Source organism: Acomys russatus, chromosome 12 (genome assembly GCF_903995435.1).
Source record: "Acomys russatus chromosome 12, mAcoRus1.1, whole genome shotgun sequence".
NCBI lineage: Eukaryota > Metazoa > Chordata > Mammalia > Rodentia > Muridae > Acomys > Acomys russatus.
This window is the reverse complement of record NC_067148.1, coordinates 55,444,266-55,461,737: the sequence shown is the minus strand read 5'-3', so window position 1 is coordinate 55,461,737 and position 17,472 is coordinate 55,444,266. Positions and strand designations below refer to the sequence as shown.

General features: G+C 44.4%; 1 protein-coding gene across 1 annotated transcript in view; it reads left to right on the top strand.

Annotated features, from left to right (window-relative positions):
- Ptprm (protein tyrosine phosphatase receptor type M) overlaps positions 1–17,472 on the top strand; it is a 680,548-nt gene that overhangs the window by 271,667 nt on the left and 391,409 nt on the right. The window contains exon 4 of the mRNA XM_051154461.1: positions 9,253–9,331. Coding sequence (XP_051010418.1) covers positions 9,253–9,331 — 79 coding nt within the window. The remainder of the gene's footprint in view (positions 1–9,252; positions 9,332–17,472) is intronic.

Genomic DNA, 17,472 nt, shown 5'->3' with positions numbered 1-17,472 from the left:
CATTGTTTCCTGGGCTATCTCCTAATTGGCCTTTACCTCCTGAATAATTTGCACACAAACAAGCTGATCAGAGCCCACCTAAAATTTATTAAAATCACCACAAACATCCTCTTTGCCCCATTTATGTCTCCATGTGTCTACTAAAATCTTTCTCTATGGCTTAAGTACATAAGTAGCTGTCTACTGGCTCTCACAGTCCTGTCACTGTTTTCTGTACCTCATGCTCCATGCTCTAGGACACTGCAGTGAAGAAAGCCTGTAATACTTGTGTCTCATGTATTATATGTACACGTGTCTACACGTGCAGTACATGTTATAAACCTATTTACACCTGACGGTTTAGTGACATGACAAGAGCTCACACTCGGAAGGGAAAGGGACCAGATTGCATTCCAGTTCTGCTAAATACTGTGTGACTTCAGGAAAAATTTCCCCGCCTTTCTGAGTCAGGGCCTCCAACTGTGAGCTGGTTTGGGTGCCTCGTCATGACTGTGGGAAACTAGAAGAGCAAGTAAAGCACAAAGGATGTCTGGGCTGTACAAGCGCTTCAGCTAATCAGTCAGTCAGCCAACCAGCCAATCCATCAGTAAAGGTTTAAACCAGGCTTTCTTTAAAAAAAAAAAAAAAAAAAGTTCAGTACCCTGAAGGAAGCCAACCCTGGCTTAATAAACAGGGCATTTTCAACATATTCAGTTGCGTTTGATAAAAAAAAAAAAAAGCCAACATGTCCTGTCTGCAGATCAAATCCTCACCCTGGTCTGTTTCCGTTTTCCAGAAGTGTGGCTGATGTCTCCATGTTATTTTTTTCTCTGACCTCAATCTTTTTCTGGGCCTGGACACTTGGGTTAGCAGGCATCGCTGCGGCTGCTGCTGGGGTTAGCAGGCATTGCTGTGGCTGCTGCTATAATCTACACACACCTGCAGTGCTCCAACAAAGCAATTCTTGCTCTTTAATAAAAGGGTGCCTGTTTGATTAAAAAAAAAAAAACACAAAGAGACAAAAATACTGTTTAGATTTTGGCGCTTCCTTACTAAAGACTCTGACTAGGAAGTGTGTAAAAGCTTAGCGAGATGGCAGCAGCTGACGAGAGCAAACCTTTCCGTGGGATTCTAAGAGCTATGTTCGAGAAGCCCCTGGAAGGTGGACCTGAGCCTTTGACACGTTCTAAGGCCTCTTTGTGTTCTGGAAGCTTCACAGTGAAGCTGTTCATACTCAGGTGTTTATAACTGAGGATGAAGGCACTGGTCCATAGCTGCTCGCTTGGCAGCCTCCTTGCAGCCTGATTCTTGCTAACTCGAACCCAACCTACTTCACGGTTGTGGTTTGCACTGACCGTTGTATGCTGGATGTAACCTCAAAAAACATGGCTGATGAAGCTCATACTTACATAGCCCTTACTAAGAGAGAGCTAGGAAACGGCTCTTTGAAAAGTAAGCTTCATAGCTAAAGAGATGGCTCCGTGGTTAAGAGCACATACTACTGTTCTTACAGAGACCCGGACTTTGGTTCCCATCACCCATGTAGCAGCTCACAGCTGGTGGCTCCAGCTACAACTCTCTTCTGGCCTCTGTGAGCAGTTCACTCATGTATGCACTTGCATGTGCTCGTGCACAAACACACGCAAACTCATAGTTTAAAATGCAAGTTCAAAACAACTTTCAAAAAGTGTTTCAGTTGTTGTAGAAACATTGAACGTACTGCCTTAAATTTGTATCAGGTGAATCCCCCCTTCATATCTACACACATGTGTGTGCTTAGGAAATTCTATGTTGATTTTGGATATGAATTGTATGTGTATCGCCTCAGAGCATTTCTTCTTGTTTCTCACGGTTAACCTCAAGCACCTCATTGCTGAGCCTCTACCTTTGGTGAGTATGTTTTGAGGGTCTCAGTTCACAGCAGAGGCAGCCTGCTGGAAGGTGCTGCTCTTACTTGAACCTTCAAGGCCATTTTGTTGTTGGTTGGTGATCGGCTTTTGGTATGCTAGAGTCAAAGCTGAGAGTGCTTGCACTTCTGTGCCGAAGTGAGCCCCCTGCCTCAGCTCCATAGGGAACTTGGACTCTGCCTGTTCGGTACCAGACTCTGCTCAAAATCTCTTTTATGACCAGAGAGGCAACTCCTAAGTACCTAGTGGTGATGGTGTCAGCAACCAGCAGCTCCTGCTGTCTAGTAGTTGCCACCTATTAATTAAGTAATCTTTTTAAAAGAAAATATAAATGATAAAACAAAATGACAAAAAAAAAATGGAATTGGACAAAACAAACAGAAGAGAAGAACCCAAGAGAAGGCACAGGCATCAGAGACCCACTTGTTCACAGTCAGGAAACCCATAAAACCAATAGACAGGTGTCCATAAGACATACGTAAAGGGCCTCATGTAGGCAGTGCAGACCCTGTGCATGCCGCCTCAGTCTCTGTGAGTTCACAGGAGCTCTGATCATGTTGATTTAGAGGGCCTTGTAGTCTTGGGTCCTCCATCTCCTTTGACATGTACTCTTTTGCCCTCTTCTGCAGAATTCCCTGTGTCCTGAGGGATTTGGTGGAGGCATCCTACTTAGGGCTGAGTGGTCCAGGGTCTCCCACTCTCCGCGTATTGTCTGGCTGTGGGTCTCTGCATTTGTTCCTACCCGCTGTAGGAGGAAGCTTCTCTGATGGTGGCTGAACAAGGCCCTGATCTATAACTGCAACAGAAAATAGTTAGGAGCCGTTTTATTCCTGCTTAAGAAAAAAATTAGAGCAATAGTATTTGGGTTTTCCCTAGGTCTCTGGCTAGCTACTCTCAGGTTAGTGGTCACCCACGCAGTGTTGGGTATGGGTTCCATTTCATGGACAGGGCCTTAAGTCAAATCAGATATTGGTTGGCTCATTACTCTTACAAGCTTTGTGACACCGATGTCCTAGCATACCATGTAGACAGAACACCATTGTCTATCAATTGGTTTGTAGCTGGGTTGGTGTTTATCCTTATGCTTGTAGTGTGCAGAGTACCTTCCCTGTACCAACGATGCTGGCATGTAGGGGTGAATCTCAGCCTCTCCATATTCAGTGACTGGTGTAGGTGTTGTCTTCAGCAACGGGGCCTTGCTGTCAGTGTGTAGAGAGCAATTAAAGTCTTGGGTTGTTTGGGGATGCCGTGGTGCCCCTTTGTCCAACAGCTCAATTAGATGCAACCCAATCTCCACACTGGAAGCTTCCATTTGGTGACAAGAGATGGCTAGCTGGGAATCTGTACCCCCTGTTGTTTGGCACCTTCACTTAGATCACCTTCACATGCGTACATGTTTAAGGGAGCTTCAGCGGTATCGTGTTTCCATACTACCCTCAAATGGCCCTTAGTTCTAGCTGTCTCTCCCCATATTCCCTCCCTCATTCCTCTCTCTGCTCCCCTTTCCCACTTGATCCTATGTTCCAGAGCCCTCCCACCCATCCATAACTATCTATTCTATTTCCGTTTCCCAATGAGAGCCATCCGCCCCCCCTAGTCTCTTACTCTGTACCCATACTCTGGTTCCACGGACTGTAGAGCTTGGGTATCATTGACTTAACAGCTAATATTTTCATCATATATGCAAACATGTCACTTACTGGGTCTGAGTTACCTCACCCGCGATGATTTTTTTTTTCTATTTCTATCCATTTATCTACAAATTTCATGGTTTCATTTTTTTAATGGCTGTGTGTAAATGTGTGGGTGTGCCATGTTTTCTTTATCCATTTTTCTGTTAAGGGACAGCTAGGGAATCTCCAATTGCTGGCTATTATGAATAGTGCAAAAAATGAGTATAGCTGAGCAAATGTCTCCGTGGCAGGATGAAGCATCTTTTGGGTATATGCTCAAGGGTGGTATAACTGGATCTTGAGGCGGTTAGAATCCCATCTTCCTGAAGAACGCACACACTGATTTCCATAGGGGCTGGACAAGTCTGGACTCCCACCCAGTGGAGGAGTGCTCCTCTTCCTCCACATCCATGCCAGCATGAGCTGTCATTGTCTTATTGAGCTTAGCCATCCTGACAGGTGTAAGTTCAAATCACAAAGTCGTTTTGATTTGCATTTCCCTGATGGCTAAGGATGTTGAGCATTTCGGAGCCATTTGAGTTTCTTCTTTTGAGAATTTTCTGTTTATTTCTGTATTCCATTTTAAACTGGACTATTTGTTTTCATCATAGCTAGTTTTTTGTTGTTGTTGTTGTTTTTGTTTTTTTTGTTTTGTTTTGTTTTGTTTTTTTACTTCATGTATTTTGGATATCAGGTGTGTAGTTGGTAAAAACTACTTTTTCCATTTTGTGGGCTTCCACAATGATGGTGTCCTGTGGCATGCAGAAGCTTCGCAGTTTCATGAGGTCCCAGCAATTAATAAATTGTTAATCTTAGTGCCTGTGCTAATGGTGTTCTGTTCAGAAAGTTTTTTCCTGTGCCAATGAGTTCAAGACTATTCCCCATTTTCTCTTCTGTCTTGATCAGTATAACTGCTTTTATGTTGAGGTCTTTGGTCCATTTGGAGTTGTCATGCAGGGGGATAAGTGTGGGTCTGTTTGCATTCTCCTGCATGCAGCCATCCAGTCTGACCATTTGTTGAAGATGCTGTCTTTTTTCCATTGCGTCTTTCTAGCTTATTTATCAGAAACCCAGTGTCTCTAGGTGTATCAATTTATGTCTGAGCCTTCAGTTCAGTTATATTGATCAATGTGTCTGTTTTTCTGTCAATATCATGCTGTTTTAGTAACTATAGCTCTGTAGTAAAAATTGAAATCAGGGATGGTGATACCTCCAGCAGTTCTTTCATGATTCAGGAATGTTTTAGCCATCATGAGTGCATGCGTGTGTGTGTGTGTGTGTGTGTGTGTGTGTGTGTGTGTGTGTGTGCATATGAAGCTGAAAATTGACCTTTCAAGATCTGTGTTGGAATTTTGATAGGGATTGCATTGAATCAATAGATTGCTTTTGGTAGGATAGCCATTGTTAGTATATTTAATCCTACCTAACCATGAACAAGAGAAAGCTTTCCATCTTCTGATAATTTTCAACATCTTAAGGTTTTTATCAGAACATTTTGTTTCTTGGTTTTGCTGGCCTCTTGATTCTTAGGAGAGTGTGCTAGCATTTGCTACCTGGTAGGAAATGCTTCTGGGCTCCCCATAGGTATGGCCACTGGGGGCTCCAGATAAGATGTGGACTTAGGCATTGGGGACTGAGGGAGTTCACAGGAGGGAGGAAAGCAGGGTATTCTGCCAGGTTCTGCCTAGTCCCCTTGGGTTGAGGACAGGGGTAAAGAGAGCCCCAAGCAGGTAGTCTGCTACAGAGATGGGGATACCTCTCGGGGGTTGCCTTTAGGAGAAGCTGAGTGAGAGAGAGGGGGTAGAGCTGTGCAGGTAGCCTCCCTCCTTCCCTGGCTGGAGTACTTAGCTGCCCCTTAACTGAGCCACCTGGCAGGCCTTTGCAGAGCCTGATGTGTCACCTCTGGTGCTACAACTGGTGACTATTAGCCAGGCTTCTGTTTTCAGAGTGATTTTCTTATGCCTGCTCTTGAAATTCATCTTTTTGTCCCTCGCTTGTCCTCTTACAGACCTTAGACATAAAGAAATGAATTGTCCTGGTCCCACTGCTGGAATAGCCTGGCAGCCTTTCCTTTCTGTTGTATCATCGGTGGAAAATAACATATTAAACTTATGAACAGGACAGAGTTTTATTTCATCTCTGCTCTTCTGCAGGGCCTCTCTCTCCCCAGTGTGTGTTGTGTTTTATTATCAGAGCTTTCTGGTGCAGAGCTGTGAGTCTTAAGTTTCTGGGTTTTCATGCCTGCAGTCTGGACCCCTGCTCTTAGCATTTCCATCTGGGCTTCTGTGAGTTGCCGTCTCTAGTTTTGCATAAACACAAACAAAGCAGTCCTAGGAGCCAAGGTTTTGCTCAGTGTGTAAGAGGGAAAGCGTAGCATTTGGAAACAGATGGAGTTTAAGACGACTGTGGCTCACTGCTTGCTTCAAATACATTATATCCAGACTACTCACTCTGCTAAAATATGAAATCCTTGAGGAATTTCCCCTTTTATTATTATTAATTGTTAATTAAAAATTCAAGCAATATATTACAAATCACATTTTAGATAAACTGATATATAAAGTAGTATGTGCATAGCATGTGTAACATGTGTAACATGTGTAGCATGTATAACATGTGTAACATGTGCAGCATGTGTAACATGTGTAACATGTGTAACATGTGTAACATGTGTAGCATGTGTAACATGTGTAACATGTGCATAGCATGTGTAACATGTGCATAGCATGCGTAACATGTGTAACATGTGTAGCATGTGTAACATGTGTAGCATGTATAACATGTGCAGCATGTGCAACATGTGTAGCATGTGTAACATGTGTAGCATGTATAACATGTGCAGCATGTGCATAGCATGTGTAACATGTGTAACATGTGCAGCATGTGTAGCATGTGTAACATGTGTAGCATGTATAACATGTGTAGCATGTGCATAGCATGTGTAACATGCGTAGCATGTGTAACATGTGTAGCATGTGTAACATGCGTAGCATGTGCAGCATGTGTAGCATGTGCAGCATGTGCAACATGTGTAACATGTGCAGCATGTGTAACATGTGTAGCATGTGTAGCATGTATAACATGTGCAGCATGTGTAACATGTGTAACATGTGTAAAATGTGCAGCATGTGTAACATGTGTAACATGTATTTAGTAAGTAGGTGTATAATTACTTTTTAAACTAAACTGCTTTATGATAAGAGTAGCACACAACAGTGAAAAATTATAGAGATATTCCCATGGGCATGGCACCTGCTTCCCCAAGTGAGAATAATTGGCCCATTCTGGTGTCACAACTGTGTATGGCAGTGTTGGAGTGCTCAAGTCCTGTTACAACTTCCACAGTCTCTCTAATGCATGCATGCGGCTCTGGTTGTGTGCGCGTGCGCGTGTGTCCCTTTGCACTTGATTCTGTACAATCCAGCTACCCAAGAAGAAGATGCTGATCATAGAAACTGACAGAGAAGGGTGAGACTGCTCCTTTCAAAGGCCGCCCACCTCCCTCCTGCCACTTGTCCCCCTGTCCCTTACTCCTGACAGCCTGAAATTGGACAACACAGGATATTACATCCACGGAATCAGATGGTGCCATATCATAGGACTGTTTAAGATTCATCCATTGCTACTGGTTATGACAGTGGTTAGGTGGTGGGTTTTTGTTTGTTTGTTTTTTTGCTGTATATAGTGGGGCCACTCTGTGTAATCATTCATTAATTAAAGGATCTCTTGGGTGTCTGTCATCTGCAAGTATGTGCAGGCTTTTTATATGAGTGAAAATTTTCATTTCTCTAGAATAAAATCGAGAACAACTGATGCCTTCAGATACTTCCTTGGGGTGAGCACCCCGACAGCCTTTTATGCCTCCATCTCTTACAGCCTTCTTTTCTCTAAGGATGCCCCCCTGCCTCTCTCTCTCTCACATGCCATCCATTCCATCTCATATCGCCTTATATGCTAGGAGGCTTGTGTCACTGGTTTCTCCATTCACTGTGTACTGCAGGACCAGACAGTGGCTTAACCTTTTCTACTGCTGTGGAAGTTGGTTTCATTGTTTTCCTTTGGACCCACACATCTGAATTTCAGTTGGTCCCTTCTCCATGTGAAGGAGAAGTGATTTTTCTGTGCCCCCAAGCAAGCTTTTGTAGTTGGCCACCCTGACCCTCATGCCTTGGGGACCCAGTCATGGTCATGCAGACCTTTGCACATATAGTGCCCTCCTCACAGTGTTTTCTCACTATCCCTGTTCAGGTGCTCAGCACTAACTCCTCTGGAGTATGCCTGTCTAGTGGGGTTAGATACTGCTTTCTGCACAGAGAACAAACAAACGGCAAAATGACAACAACAAATATGCTTGACTTAGGCAGTATAGACACAGCATGGAGGCTGCGAGGCTCCTGGCTCCAGTCCTCAGCCCACTGCAGTGTGAAGAACCAGGACAACACAGGGCCATTGTGGGGGTTAGGAGCTGAGAAAGGGATGCCTGCCTTTCCGGCTTCCTGCTCCCCCTTTTCTCCATTTGGATCCCCATCCCGGGAGATGGTGCCAGCACATTCATATCACTGTCCCCATTACTATCCCTCTCAATAAACCCTGCCATAAGCACACTCGCACCACACAAGCCCTGAACTCACAAAGGTGTGCTTTAGTCAGCAGTCAGCCATCGTAGTCTCCCTGCACTTGCTAAGTGCAGCTAACTTCCTCCCTTACTTCCCTCTCCTCCCCTCCCCCCTCCCCCTCCCTCCCGTCCCCCTCCCTTCCCTTCTCCCTCCCTCTTCTTCCTTTCCTTCCTTTCTTCCTCCTCCACCATTTTCGTCCTTCAGCAAGTCTTTGCCATAGTTCTCTAACTTTTCTATGTTCTCTGGTTTCAATAACACAGCTCCTCAACGACCTCCCTCCACCCCCTCCCCCTTCATTTCTCCTCTCACTTTTCCCCTCATTGCCTCTCCTCCTCCTCATTCCTCCCTCTTATCCCTCTTCTCCTTAAATGTAAACAAACAAACAAACAAAAAAACCCTAGGATCTCAAATGTCTCTTCCTAGTCATGCAGTCACCTTCAAAAATGTTACCTAAAGCAACGTAAATGTTCACCTTGCCCCTCAATAAACGTATCACAGTATGTAGTGGGTAGGAGCATCGGGTTTCACATGGAAGAAAACCTTGATATCTTGTGTGAAGATTTACTTAGCATCACTCACGAGTTCTGAGTTTTGAAGACCTTGGTGCTCTACTCCATCCTTTCAAATGACTAGAGGAGCCAGGCATGGTGGCACACACCTTCAGTCCCAGCACTCGGGAGGCAGGGGCAGGCGGATCGCTGTGAATTCAAGGCCAGCCTGGTCTACAAAGTGAGTCCAGGACAGCCAGGGCTACATAGGGAGACCCTGTCTCAAAAATAATAATAATAATGACTACAGGACCCTGTCTTCGCAACACCTGTCCTCAGTCATGGCTCCTCATCACTGCACAGGTGATGGGCCTTGCCTCTTGTCATTTGGCCCTCTCCGGACTAGACGAAGCTTGGTTTTAGTTCTACTTGGGGCCTACAGCCTGCAACACTGGCAGGCACCCACTCATTACGGCTGTTGGGAAAAATAAATGGACGAATGAGTGGGCCTTATTCCTTATAAGATAAGAGACGCTTGGTAAAAACCTGACAAAAATGAGAGTCTGACATTAGTCTCTTAATTTTCCAGGTGATCTTTGAAGTGGTGACCTCTGGACACCAAGGCTACCTTGCTATCGATGAAGTTAAGGTGTTAGGACATCCATGCAGTAAGTATGCTTTCCTCTAAGTGCTGGGGTTCGTCACTGGGACGCATTCACCCCTCAGACCAAAAGAAAGGACTAAACCCAAAGAGAAGCTGTCCTGGCAGTGGAGTTTCAGGGCAGTCTCTAGATGTGGGATCCAGGATGGAGCCCCACAGCACGCAGCTTGTGGGAAAATGTAGAGATCTTGGTATCTTTGAAAATGCAAAGCAGGTACGAGGGACTTCTGGATTTCTGCCTTTAAAATTAGCACAGAATTAAATATGGCAGGTTGGCATATTACATCCCCCCAAATCAAGTGCGCTTCTGTCTCTGTCCCCAAGTTTTTGTCCCACAGTTCCAAACAGTAGGAAGCCAGTAGACTTGGGGCCTACCCATGGTAAAGTGCCTTCCTTTGCCATCAGCAAGCACCAGGTTTGCCTGCCCCTTGTCTTTACAAATTAGCACTTTAAGAATGTATAAGAGAAAAGAAAGCACCTGTATAGAAAGCTAATGTGAGGCTGGGTGTGGCTTAGGGTAAACGGAGGCTGAGAAGGCAGACCGTAGGTAACACCGTGGCAGAGGGGCTGTCTGTGCGTCTCTCCTGCCCTCGCCAGGAGGAGCTGCTTGCCCAGGAGCTGGCACTTATCCTCTTCTACTGGACCTTTGTGTCCTTGGCCTTAGACGTAAACCCCGACAAGGTCATCACGACAGGTCAAGTGCCCACATCTGGTGCAGTCCAGGAGAGCAGCATTAGCAGTCCTACCATCATGTTTAAACTAAGAAAGCTACTATGCTGGGCAATGAAATACACAAATAACCTGTGTGTGTATGTATGTATGGGTGTGCATGCATGTGGGTATGCCTATATGCATGTCTATATTTGTGTATGCATGTGGGTATACCTATGTGCATGTCTGTATGTGTGTATATGCAAGTGCATGTATATGCATGTTTGTATGTGTGTGAACACACATCTGTATGAGAGCATACATCTGTATGAGTGTACATATATGTATGGACTGTGTTTCTCTAAGCAGCATCTATTTATAATGTTAGTTTTCCCAAAGTTGTTAGTTTTGCCTTCCATATATTCTAATGAATAGTAATCATCCGTGTACATTTTTCTGTGTTTCTGTCCCGTGATGTCCATTGGCAGTTGGTCCACAGAACCCAGAGTCCATGGAAGCCTTAAAGGAGAGCATAGTTCCTGCATCCTCTTTGTGTCTTTGAGTCATCTCTTGATTACTTACAATAAGGCTTTGTGATTGTAAGCAGGACAGGGTGGGGCAAGGGTCTGTACACAGTAAAGTCCCCGTTGCTTCTGACGATTTCTGTTCATAGTTGGCTGGATCTGCATGTGGAGAGTGTGTGGATGTGGAGTGCTAACTTTAGTCTTGTTTTCCTTTCCCCATTCTCACTTATATTTTCAAGCTCAATTCATGGTGTTCTGACGCAGGAATATATCACAGCCTACACTTATTTTTGAGCATTTGGTGCCTCCTCTTCTGTTTGTGTCTATTAAAATTATTGTTGTGGTGAAGCATGTGTGTGTCTCCATGGGAAAAATATATGTATATGTCTAAGAAGCCAAGTAGATGGAATGTGGGAGATTCGGCGTTAAATTTATCAACTGCTTCCAAATTGCTATGAGAAGTGTCTGAGCCAGTTTACATTCCACCAGTGGTGCATGGAAGTTTTATTTCCCCTGTATCCTTTCCCAGAATTGATATTGTCAGACTTTACACTTTTAGCCATCAGAACGATGGCAGCCGGCCTTATTTTTAGAATGCCTGGCATGCAAAGAAATTGGCAAGTCGCTGCCATTTCCTCGGTCTCTGTTGATGGCCCCTGTCCAAATCATGAAAGAATAGTTAGAGCCATGCTATTAAAAATGCACATGCTTGCAGGGAGAGCTCCTCGCTTCCTCAGTTGCCTGAATTAGAGTAGGTCATTAGACAGTCCACTGTGGCTACAGAGAGCGTCTGTGCAGCCGTTATCCCACAAGGGAATCATGACAACGCGGGGCCTTCCTTCTCACTGATGTCTTCTTCTGGTCCTCGAAGGCCACCCCATGTACAGGCTCCTGACCAAAGCTGCCATTACTGTGGCCACATGGTCACATTTGCCTTTTCTTCTGTATCAGCAAGTTGGAGGCGTTCGCAAGGAATCTCCCCAAATGTTTTTCCCCGGAAAAGGTATTAAAAAAAATAATAAATTGCACAAGGCTGTAACTAGCTGAAACATCTGGGGGAATTAAGGAAACAGAATATAATGATCTGAGGTGGAACTTGGCCAAGTCTGTGGTGCCGCCATAGCCTCCAGCTCTGAAAAGTGCCCCAGGATCTGCTAATGCACATGTTCATGGCTTCTGAGTCGCTGTGTAAAAGGCGGACAGAAGACAGCCCCATGCTTCTGCATGGTTCCTCAGTGCTGAGCACTACGTTGTGTCTTGCCTTCCTGTTTCTTAAAGCAAGGTGCCTGCAGGGCAGGTGTTGCTGCAGCGATAGATGCAGGTGAGGGAACCGGCAGCTGAGGTTACCCAGGGCATCCTAAGCCTGCATCGTGGTTCTTCTACATATGGCCTCCACCTGACAGAGGACTTCCTCAAATGTAGCCTCCTGCTCTCCACTGGGTTCCAGGCCGTGTGTTTATCACAGACATAAAGACTCAATGCTTAACTGCCCATCGCTATGCTCCTGCAGTGTATGTGCGGAAGTGTTGTGGTGGTGTGCGTTCCTGTGGGGTCAGCTTCCTATGCCTTTGGCTTTGCAAGTTGCCTTAGGAGACATAGAACAGTGGCTGAGTTGATAGATGGTACGGTGGCCCTGTGAACTGTAAGCTGTAAGTGGGTCTGGCGATAGCTCTTCAATAGTCATTTCTTCCTGGAATCTGAGTTTATAGGGAAAACACACAGATAAAAATAATAAGGATAAAGGCATTTGGCTTGATAGTAAAATAGAAAGCTTTACAGGTAATATTTTGTGAGATTTCATACCAAGATTACTAAATAATAATCAATTGGTTTTGAAATTTTGATGCTGATTAAATTTAGTTTCTCAAAGGAGCATAAATACTCCCCAGGTAAACCTTGGTTTCCACAGGGACACAGAGGTGCTGAGTCTGGCTGACTTCACCCCGAAGGCTCCTATTTGGACTCACATGGGTTTATGAGCCAGCATTCTAGCAGTTTCTCAACAGTGATTGTTCTCATATACGGATGCAGTTGCTCATAAAGCTGATATTGATGTAGTGACAGTAAGGTGGCACATCAGCCTGGAGTGTGGAGATGGCTGTGCAGACTCAGCAGCTCTCTGCTTACGGCCCTTCTAATAAACATGGATAATTCTTGAATTTGGTGCACACACTAAAAATGCATCTTGAATTTCATTCAGTAATCCCAGTAGGAAAAACTGAGGATGTCGACTGAGGATTTCATCAACATCTTCTTTGTTTAAACACGCTTTGAGCTGCGCATCTGCTAATGCTGTGTTGTACCTTGATTTGTGTGTGTGTGTGTGTGTGTGTGTGTGTGTGTGTGTGTGTGTTAAGATCGCACTGTGTGCATTAGACTCTCCTTGAACTCACGACCCTCAGACTTCAGTATTCCCAGTGCCGATTTTATGGGCATGAGCCCCAGCCAGTACTCTAGATATTGTGTGGTGTTAATGTATATTTTTATGTATTATAAGCCACAGATATTTTAACAGATTTATTGAATTGTAACTTAAATGACCTATAAATTTATCCTGTAAAGTGTATGATTTTTTGGTTGAATTTTCACTCCCACTGCACCTGAATTCACGGGAAAGCACAGAGACACTGAAGTCTACCATGAGTTCATTGCACCAACCTCCTTAATCTGCGTATAGAAGATATGTGTGACACACAAATAAATGGTTTGCTTACACTTGAACCCCATCTCCAAGGTGCCCCCTTATATGTGTGCGAATACTAGAAATATGACAATATCTGACATTTGAAACCACTTTGGTCTCAGTATGTCAATGAGGAGATCCTTAGCCTGCATTGTCATGATTAAGTATCCATTTTTATAACCACTCTTGGATCATTTCCTGAGAAATAGTTAGTATAAATAATTAAACTGATGGATTTCTTAGACTTGTTGACCCTTTCGTAGTTTGGAGCATGTGTGGCCAGGGCAGCATTTGCCAGTGTTGACTTGGCGTTCTGGCTCTTCTGTTTGGCAGCGCTTTCTTGCTTGTGGAGGCAGGGGCAGTGAGGAGAGGCCTGTGCTCTGGTTATTCTGGCTGTCGGGCACACGTCTCGTTCATGCCAGCCTTTGCCATCACATTAAGATGTAAATGAAAATAAGAGGGTTAGGGCCTCTCATTTTCCGTCCCCCCTTCAGTTTGCACTTTGATCTTGCCAATTACTCTGATCTGATTCTGTTCCCTAGATCTTGACTCAGGCTTTGAAGAGTCAATAGTAATGAAACATCTACAAGGAGGTTTGTGTCTTGGTCAATGATAACTCATGCTTTGGGGATCAAAGGCTGATTGGGGATCAATTAATGTTTGAGAACCTTTCTCTTTGTATAAAGCAGTGGAATGCAGCAGGCAGAAGGAAAGGCAGAGTAAACCAAGGCTGTTTGTTATTCATGGAAGACACGGAGTTTGTTGAGCTCCCGCGGATTTTGCAAGAATCTGGTGGAGCATTCTGAAAGGCTACACAGGAAATAAAATGTGCCTATAAATTTAGAGAGAGAGAGGGAATGTTTCTTTTTCAATATGAAATGGATTGGAATTTCCATTCTGAAGATGCTATACCTGGAATTCCAATTAAAGTAGTTTGGCAAAGTTGGTGCTTGCAGCTTGGCTTGAGTTCCAAACCTTGCTGGCCTCTTTTCCACCTTGCAAGGATAAGTCAGTTATTTCAAACAGTACAGAATTCTGTTGAGGGCTAAGTACATGGAATACCTTGCCTGAGTCATCTTTTTAAATCTTTACTCCTTTAAATGAGTATTTGAAAGAGATCTCTATCTTCCAAAGAAAAAGTTCCACGAAGGCTTGTGTGTAAGGACTTTCCCTTTATTTAGATAAAGTACAAGTTGCAGGTGTTGATGCCCAAATGCAATGCGCTGAAATAAGAATCACAGTGTGGAATCCCCCTTAAGTCACTTACCCATGGAAGATGGCTTTAGGACTTAGAACCATTGTGCTCACTGAAGATGTGTCTAAGACTTAGAACCATTTTGCACACTGAAGGGGGCTCTAGGGTTGTCTTAACACTGAAGGAGGCTCTAGGTCCAGGACCATCTTGCACACTGAAGGAGGATCCAGGACTGTCTTACACACTGAAGGAGGCTCTAGGACTCAGGACCATCTTGCACACTGAAGGTGGCTCTAGGACTCAGGACCATCTTGCACACTGAAGGAGGCTCTAGGACTCAGGACCATCTTGCACACTGAAGGAGGCTCTAGGACTCAGGACCATCTTGCACACTGAAGGAGGCTGTAGGTCCAGGACCATCATGCTACCTTGATGCTTACTGACACCTGTGCTTACGGCATCCGCAGAGACTTCCTGGAGGAAGCTGCCTTTGGAAGTAGAACGTCACCGTCTTTTGTCTTCATCACTCTGGCGCATGAGTTTCCGTCCTGCATCCAGGACCATTCTCTTTCCCTTGAACTATGTCTTTAACCTGCTCTCTGCACGAGGTGTAGCTTTTGCTGAACTAGCCAGATGCCACCGCCATCCCGTGTCATGACATCCACACTGTTTCCTAGATTAAAGGCAGTTGGTCATTCCAGGAGAAGACACTCTCCAATATGACCTGGACAAGGATAGATCCTTTGTATCCACATCTTTCTAAGAAAGTAGTAATGTACACTGGTAGTCTTCGAGAAGCCACATTAGAGTCAAACCAACTCTAAGTAGGAAGAGGTAGGTTCCTGTGTAGCAAACATTTAAAAACAAGAGGGGGGGTTGGATGACAAACAAACAAAAACTGAGGATTGGACAGCCCTGGCTTTGATCTCTCCAGCATGTTCTAAAGGCAGTGCTGGCACCATCGTCAGTAATTACAGTGACAAAGGAGCCCTGTTACTCCTAGTTCAGGCAGTAGTTGTTGGCAACATGGCCTTTTAGAATGCAATCTGCCCAGACATCAGCATGGATGAAGACAGCGAGAGCCTTGCCAATGGAGTCAGCAAGAAGGCTGACACTCAAATGCTTCATTGTTATTATTAAGAGGGTATCAGACAGAGCAGAGCGCACAGAGCCCATCACTTACTCAAGCAGGACGCCCGAGGTTAACTCTCAGTTTTAGGAAGGGACACATAGAAGAGCACTCTCACATCCTGGCGGTGAAAATGTAAACTGGTGTGAGTGTGACAGAAAGTGTGAGTGTGACAGAAAGGAGCACAACGTCTCTGTCTGATTTTAACGTGAGTGGGGTTGTTTGTTTGTTTGTCTTAGCCATTTAATTTCTAAAAGTATAACATAATAAAAAATGGAAATGACTATATAGGAATGTAATTACTAATGTCTCTGACGGCCTTGTGCATTATGGAAAGAAATGCAAGTGTGCTAGGCACATGGACTCTGTGGTACACCTGTCCATACCTGGGGTGTAGACCCGTGTCTCATATCTGCCTCTAGTGACATGAGAAGCTCTTGGTCATGGTGTGGTCCTGACCTCTTAGGACACATAGCAGCCTCCTCGCCTTTGCCTGCAAGATGCCGGTAACCCCACCACTACACCAACTGTGACAGGCAGAATCTGTCCAAGCAGTGTCCCACATCTCTTGGGAATGGCGTCACCCCCTGTTTGGGACCCAATGATGAATAATAAACAGGCATAGTTTTCCATGGACATTTCATAAGGAGAATTGCTAACAGTATCTTGCTAACATTTAAAAATTGTAAGACTGTCATGAAAAAGCAGAAGGTTAATGGTCATCCTCAAACTTGAGGATGTAAAGATGACAAAGGACTGTTACAAGTGTGCTGAGCTGTGGCAAAAACTCCTGCCAGGGCTCTGGGAGACACAGCTGCAGAGCACAGGTTATAGAGAAACACTACTACCAGGTGCTGAGGCTTTTCTGCTTGTGCTCAGTAAGATATACATACATACATTCATGCATGCATGCATACATACATACATGAGGCCATACTTGTGTATGTTTGCATGTTCTTTGTTTAGACAATCTTACCATCTGTCCAAGTTTGCTTCACACCTTGGCTCTCCCTTCTTTAGGCTTCCAAGTGCTGAGGATGGAGACTATGGCCAGCCACGTGGTACATTTTAAACCTATATTTACCCTATATAGGTAACCTCCTTCGTACTCTGTGTTCTAACTAAGAGCCATGCGAACACAACTTAGCTTTCTATTGTCTTAACTAACATACAGAGGTGATCATAGTTCACCGTGAACCTATATGAATCAGAGTTCAGTTTTCTACCACGCTTTAGCCCAGGATGCTGTCATGTGTCTCCTCACTGGGTTCTGGACGCTCTCCATACACAACAGCCAAGTTGGCAGAAATAGATGCACATTTCAAAAGTTACTTCTTAGGAACAACTAATATATTATTTTAAAGGAAGTACCTTTATTTTAATGTTCTGAAATATTTTCTAATGTGAAACATACTTTTTAAAAACACATGTCATAGTAAGAAAACATAGTATCTTGAAACTTTTAATATATTGCTCATCCTGGAAGGAGAAATAAGTCTACAGCTTAGGTAAGACATTTCAGGCAGTTATGGTAGAGATGAGGAAAGAGAAATTATTTTTCAAATACCTCATACGTAAGCCATCATCATTGGACAAACAACATAATTCGAATACCCCATCCTTCCCCTTCTAAAATGGCCCTGGGGATTTGTCAATAGGACTTCTGTCCAAGATGCTGCAAATTAAGTATGCCTTGGACTTTTGTAATTTGCACTCCAATAGTGCTAAGCAGTGGACAGGTTGCAAACCTGTGCCTCAGGGCTCTAGTAGGAAAGGCAGGGCTGTGAAGGCATGAGCCCTCAGCTGCATCTTGGCACTGTAGGGGAAAGGGGACACAGGTCTTTAGTGCAGTCAGCCCTTTAGCAGACTCTTCAGTGCAGGGAATTCAGTAGTCACATGTAAGGAAAGTCAGAGGGATCTGGAGATACTTGGCAGCCTGGAGGAGAAGGGTCGAGAGAGGAAAAGG